Raw genomic sequence first — 6785 nt, 5'->3', positions numbered from 1 at the left:
GGTGGACGTGGATTTGGACCGCAGCTCCTGATCAAGCTGGCAGCTGGTCTCGACGCACGCTGGCGGCGGCGATGGACGCGACCATGGCGGCTTTTCCAACGCCAGGCATGTCGGTCGTCGATCTTGCTGGTGATGTGGTGGCCCAGTGCTCGTCTACAGGAGACTGGGAGGGCCGGGCCGGTGGCTGTCTGCAGGTCCTACGCTGGATCAAAGCGGACGCAGCATCGGGATCGTACGCGTGTCGCCGCGACAGAGCCGAGGCAAGAGCCCTGCGCCCTCACCATCGAGGGCCGCTCGGCCGCCGTCGAGACCGTCAATCGCGAGAAGGCCTCCTTCGATCCGGGCAGCGTCGGCTCGCCGCTCGCCGTTATCGGCGTCGAGATGCGCGCCAAGGTGGGTCATTAGTTGAAGGCGGGCGGCCAGCCCTATCACGACAGCCGTAAAGGTGAGTGGTGCCCGAGCACCGGCGCCCCGCGACAGCGGCACCATGCTGATCCAGGTTCCCTTCCCGCCTCTCCCCCCTGACCAACAGATGGAGACGGCTGTCTCAGGCACTCGTCGGTGGCTACTTCAAGCGCGTAGCCCTGGTGGTGCGTCGCGGCCTGGAAGTGGTAGTATCGGTGAGCAGGCCATCCCTAGGACGCCTCGTCGATTCGAACTGTTCGGTTGTCGCAGCCTTGGAGTGGTAGGGTCGTTGAGCAGACGAGCAGATCCCAGCACGCCTCGTCGTTTCGGCCTTGCCGATTGTCGCAGCCTTGGAGCGGTGGCATGATGGGCAGGCCGAGGACGTCTTGACTCGATTCTACCTGGTCGATTGTCGCAGCCTAGCAGCGGCGGCGCCCGTAAGCAGGCCGTCCCCAGGACGGTCGACGCTTCCGTCTGCTTCGGCTGTCGCAGTCTCGGTGTGGTAGCGTCGACGATCAGGTCCTAGCACGCCTCGCAGATTTGACCTGGTCGGTTGCCGCTGCTTTGAAGTCGCAGGAGGGCTGATGTGGCAATGTGACCGGGCGGTGCAGTGCGGTGTGGCGATGCGGTGCGGAGCGGTGCGTGGACCAAGTCGGGTTCGCGCAGAGAATATCACCGAGAGCGTTGCTCGCTCGTTCTTCACACCTCGAAGCGGTGGCGTCCACGAGCAGTTCCTAGCACGCCTCTACAATTCCATCTGGTCGCCTGTCGCAGTCTTGGTGTGGTGGTATCGACGGGCAGTCGAGCAGGCCCCAGGATGCCTCGGAGATCGAGCTAGTTGGTTGTCGCGGCCTCGTAGGTCGCAGGACCGCTGAATGGGCGATGAGAAGGTGCGATGCGGTGCGGACCGGGGCGATGCGTTACCAAGTCGGTCTCGGGCAGAGGGTCGATCTCGGGCGGAGGGTATCATCGAGAGTCCTGCTTGCTCGTCCTAGACACCTCGAAGTGGTAACATCGACGAGCAGGCCCTAGGACGCCTCGTTGATTGGATCCGGCCGGCCGTCGCAGCCCTGGAGTCGGGCAGCGATGAGCAGGCCCTAGGACTTCTAGACTCGGCTCGACTTGGCCGATTGTCGCATCCTCGCAGCGGTGGCGTCGATGAGCGGGCCCCAGAACGCCTTGACGATTCGATCTGGTCGGTTGTCGCAGCGTCGGACTACCGGCCTCAACCCGCAGGCAAAAAGGGCCTAGACGATTCGACCTGGTCGGCCGTCGCTGCTTGGAGAAGTAGCGTCGACGAGCAGGCTTGAGGACGCCTCGATGATTCGACCTGGCCGGTTGCCGCAGCCTCGGAGTGACGGATTCGACGAGCAGGCCCTGGAACTGACTCTTCGGCGATTCGATCTGGTCGGCTGTCGATGCTTAGAGGTCGCAGGATCGCTGATTTGGAGGTGCGAGGGTGCGATGCCGTGCGGGCTGGGACGATGCGTGGATCAGGTCGGGTTCGCGCAGAGGATGTCGTCGAGAGCTCTGCTCGCTCGTTCTTGTCACCTCGGGGTGGTAGCATCAACAAGCAGATTCAGGGACACTTCGACGATTCGATCTGGTTGTTTGTCGATGTTTGGAGGTCGCAGGAGGGCTGGTTCGGCGGGTGGCGGGGAAGTTCGATGCGATGCAGTGCGGGGCGGAACGGGGTGAGTGGAACGGGGCGGGGCGGAACGGGGCGGGGCGGAACGGGGCGAGGTGAGGCGGTGTGGTGGGTTAGGCTGAAGTGCGAAGATCAAGTCGGTACCGCGCAGAGGATGTCAGCGAGATCCCAGCTCGACCGAGAACCCAGCCCGATCCAAAGCCCAGCTTGACCTGGGCGTCGAACCTCACCTGCTAGCTGGCAAGCGTTTGACAGGGAGACGAGGTAACAGTGAGCAAGGCGTCGATACTCACCTGCTAGCTCGCAAAGGTTGGAAAAGGGGGCGAAGAGACAAAGAGGAAGGTGGAGTGGTGGTGGTGGCGGATGTGGTCGTGGTGATGGGGATGGGGGTGATGGCGATGGCGATGGTGATGGTGGTGGCGAGGAAAGCGAGGGTCCGCCGTCCGCGCCGCCGTCCGCCTGCGTGCCGGCTCGCAGCCCACCGGAATTTTCCTCCACATTTTCTCGCTCGATTTTGGACGCGCGGACGACCAGAGAACCGGCCGGACGGGGGGAAAACGCATACATGACGACTCGCTCGTTGCTCTTCGCCCCTTTCTCGACCGGTCTTGCTGTCCGCCTCGGCCCCATCACACCTCGACGACGACCTCGACGGGAGCAAGGCGGCAATACCCCGCGGTGCAAGGTGCGACAGGCACTCGGGATCACGGGCGGATCGTACCGCGTCTTGCTGTGGCTCCACCTCGTCCCCACTGGCGTACGGCTAGCGGCGTACGTGGACCAGGCCCCAGGCAGGGTAGCGAAAGGGCGTGAAAAAGGCCGCGTCAGGATGGCAATCGGTACGACGGCAGGCTCGACCGTCGAATTGGAGGGCTGGCAGGCCGGTTGGCGGGCTGGCGGTCCATAGCGACGCCAAGGGATACGCAAGTCGTGGGTTCGACGGCGAGCTGCTCCGTCGCCCGAACTCGGAGCGTCGATGCTGCCATGCCGCCCATCATGGGCCTCCGACGCTGCTATCGGACGAGAGCGAGGGTGGCCGAGGGCTGGGCTTGGTCGCGATGCGGATAGGCCGGGAGAGAGGACGCGCACCGTACGCTCCAATATTGTGCCACCCCCGCCGTGGGAATGGCGTCAGGGCGCGGACCGAGCCGGCAGCCTGGCCAGCGCCTCGATGCCTGGCCCGATACCACGCCAGATAGCCTGGCCTGGTCTAGTCTGGCGAACTTGGCGGACGGGCGTCATCTCGACCGGTTGAGGTGGCTGCGTTTGAGCACCGCCCGCGTCGCGCCGGCCTTGGCTTGGCATGTCCTGGCATGGCCGACCGAACACCTTAGGGCTCTAGCTGCACGTTGGGCAGACGCAAAGAGGCCAAACTCACCAGCGTAGCGCGACGCAGCCTTGGCTGTCCTACCCGCTGCCTCTGCGGTGCGGCAGCTGGCCCGAACCAGGCAGCTAATGCGGCATCTGCCATCTGCACAGCTGCAGGTACCCTCGACTTTCCGCGTCGAGCCGCGACAATGGAGGCGCGAAGGATGCGAATCCAGCGCATACCAGGCGTGCGCAGGTTCTCGACCTCGGGGCGGTCTGGCGTACGGCTAGGCGGCTCATCCGGGCGAGACCCCCCTTTCCCCTTTTCGAGGGTACGGCCTTGGGAAGTCGGACGGCGCGCGGAGTTGAAACGGTTTCGGAATCGCATGAGCGCCGCGTCGGTCGCGTTGCTTCGCCGTGCACGTAGCGGGCCAGCCGGCACCAGCTCGGACGGACCGACCGGCACCAGACGGTGCTTGGGCCATGCGAGCTGGGGAGAGCGAAGGAGGCAGGCCGATCGTGAGAAGTGGGCCAGACTCAAGGCGTTGTCAGTTGCCAGGGGCAGCTGTAGTACGAGGCAGTGCTGCGGCTCACCATGATCCCATCGGCTTGATCCGCTGCAAAAGGCGAGGGGAAAACTAGGTGTGCCGCTGCTCGACGCGAGGAAGGAGGCAATGGTCCAAGAGGGGGGAACGGGATGCCAGAATCCTCAGCCTCGGACAAGGAGGGCGGATGGAGGGAGAGCGGGCAGTTCGAGGGAGGGCAGGCCGAGGGAGGGCAGGCCGAGGTAGGAAGGGAGCAGCTAACCCTCGCGACGGTACAGGAGCTAGGTGACGTGGAAGGAAATGGGGAGCCATCCCCATCGAGAGGTCGAAAGGCAACTTCGGCCGACGATCCACGCCGAGCACGGTCCAAACTACTGGCCTGGCCTGGCTAGCTACGAGCTCGCACGCCTGGCTGGCTGGCTCGCTGGCTGGCAGGCGTGTCGTCCTAGCCTGGTCTGGCCCTGCCTGATCCTGACTGTCTGGGCCCGTCCGACCGCTGCTCCCGGTACAGCCGCCCCGCTGCAGGTCCCCCCAGCCCGTTCCTTGTCGGCCACGCGCCAGAAAAAAAACCACGTTCACCCCCGTTTGATCTCCTGATCCCCGCAGGCGTCTCCCGTAATTTTCTTTCTCGCGCCTCGTGGCTGGCTGGGGGCCACGAGTGGTGGCAGCTGCACGCGTGAAAGCGCCAATGGTGGTGGAGGCGTGGACGAATCAGCCCAGCAGCAGCAGCAGTCCCTCAACAGCCGCTCGGCGCGTGTGTCCAGCTTTGGTCTCTGATCTCTGATCTCCAGCAGTCTCCCGTGATTTTCTCGTCGCCGCCGCCGCCCTGCTTGCCTGAGGAGTGAAGCCAGCCAGCCAGCCAGCCAGCCAGCCAGTCGGCTGGGACGCGCCTGCCGCTGATGCGTCCAGTCTCCCGCCATTTTTTTTTCTTCTTCCGACCGCGTCTTCCCCCTGGCTGCCCTCGGCTGGGCCGCCAGGGCAGCGGCCAGCGGCGAGGCAGCCCTGGGCCAGGGCCAGGACCAGCCAACCTTCCTTCCCTTCCCTCCCTCGAGCGCCCCTCGACCAGCCAGAGACACCCCTCGAGGAAGGTATAAAGGAGCTCCTCGCCGTCCTCCCTTCCCTTTCCTCCCATCTTCCACCACCGACAGCCAACCCCCCCTTCCCCTCCCCTCCCCTTTCCTCGACCAACCACCGCCCGACCTTCCGACTGGTCTCTCTCCTTCCGCCTTGCCAGCCGCCCTTTCCTCGCCCTTATGCTTGCCCGCCTGGTCCCTCTCGTCCTCATCCCTCACGTGAGTATCATGTCGTTGACATGGGGTAGACTGCAGGGTCTCACCAGTACTGGCAGCATGCCAAAGGGTACCCGCTGCAACCCTTAACTGCCCTGCGCAGTGGACGCGGACATGCTCAAGATGCGGTGGAGAAGTCCCGCTCGCCGTACCGTCCCATGCTCTGGTAACTCTGGCGAGTTCGGACGGCGGTCGTGGTCTCTCTCCTCGTGCATGGCTCGCCCCATTGTCGGCATCACGCCCTCCTTCGGTGGCGGGGCAGCAGAAGCGGCGTGCGCGGGGTTCCTGTTGTGTTGTCTTGGCTCGAGCGTCTGTCGGCTATACGGCGGCTCCCTAGACTTTAAGCGCTTCCCCGAGAGGGTTTGGATCCTGTATGAAACCGGGCTGACGAAATAAGCTTCCCTCTCCCTTTACCTTGTCATGCCTTCGTCCGGCCTCGCCGCTCGTCCATGACCCCTCCTTGTCTCGGCCAACCTACCACTTCTCCCCTACCCATTGGTTTCGGCGGTTCTCGGGTCTCGGTTTCGGTCTGCTTCGTCCTTTTCCGGATCCTCGTCACCGCTGGTGGTGTCGGCGATCCCGTCTCGGCCTCTTTTCATCCCCCTTCACTTCTTTTGCCTCCGCTCGTCGGTCGCACCCTTTGGTCTCGGCTCCCTTTTGCTCCGGCTCTCCCCTCGTCGCTCTCCGCTGGTCGGCCTGCGACTTGGGATCCTTTGTTTCTTCCCTCACGGGCTACCTGGTTTCGATCGGGTAGTCGCCCTTCACAGGTCTTCTTCAACGCCGCCGGATCGCAGCCCGCCTCTCCCCTCGGACCAACGCCGCCGGGTCGCAGCCCGCCTCTCTCTCTCCTCGGATCGACGCCGCCAGGTCGCAGCCTGCCTTTCTCCTCGGATCGACGCCGCCGGGTCGCAGCCCGCCGCTCTCCTCTTCGGACCGACTTGGTGAGTACGCCCCGCCCCGCTCCTATTCTGACGACGACTGTCCGCTTCGCAGCGGGTCGAGTTGTATCGAGCGCTAACGTCGCAGCATCGCCTCGATCGTCGCTCCAAGCTCCCCGCCCAGAGGGGTTTCCCAGCGCCCCTCAAAGCCGATCGACCAGCCCTCGGTTCGAGAGCTCGCCGCCTCCGACCCTCTTCAGCCCTCGCACCATCCGACACCTGCTTCAACCGAGGCTCCCGTCGTCTGCTCTCGCGATCCGACAGCGCAGTCGACCATCTCCAACATTTCGACTCGGTCTCGCTGCTGGGCCCTCCTTCCGCTCGACTATCGCACGGATCGCCAGCTCCGTCGCCAAGATTTCCAGGCAATCGAGGTGACCCCCAGACCTGCACAACAGCTGCACCGCTTCGATCGCCATCTTTGCAGTGCCGTGTTGCGTTGCAGCGAGCGTCGCCTCGATCGCCGCCTTCACCGCCGTTGCGTTGCGTCGTATCGATCACCACCTTCGCGGCGTCGTGTTGCGTTGCACCGAGCACCGCCTCGTTCGCCGCCTTCATCGTCGCTGCGTTGCGTCGTATCGATCACCACCTTCGCGACGTCGTGTTGCGTTGCAGCGAGCGCCGCCTCGATCGCCGCCTTCACCGCCGTTGC

At 64.6% G+C, this 6785-nt stretch overlaps 1 protein-coding gene across 1 annotated transcript; it reads left to right on the top strand.

Annotated features, from left to right (window-relative positions):
• Positions 1-107: 107 nt before the first annotated feature.
• PFL1_06947 (uncharacterized protein) lies at positions 108-582 on the top strand (the record flags this gene model as incomplete). Its single annotated transcript, XM_007879949.1, has 4 exons — positions 108-180; positions 254-393; positions 424-445; positions 533-582. 4 exons carry the CDS (start codon positions 108-110, stop codon positions 580-582), a joined length of 285 nt encoding a protein of 94 aa, XP_007878140.1.
• Between the last annotated feature and the right edge of the window lie 6203 nt (positions 583-6785).

Source organism: Pseudozyma flocculosa, assembly GCF_000417875.1.
Source record: "Pseudozyma flocculosa PF-1 unplaced genomic scaffold scaffold00006, whole genome shotgun sequence".
In the NCBI taxonomy this organism is placed as follows: Eukaryota; Fungi; Basidiomycota; class Ustilaginomycetes; order Ustilaginales; family Ustilaginaceae; genus Pseudozyma; species Pseudozyma flocculosa.
The sequence above is the reverse complement of the archived record's forward strand: the minus strand, read 5'-3'. Positions and strand labels throughout refer to the sequence as shown.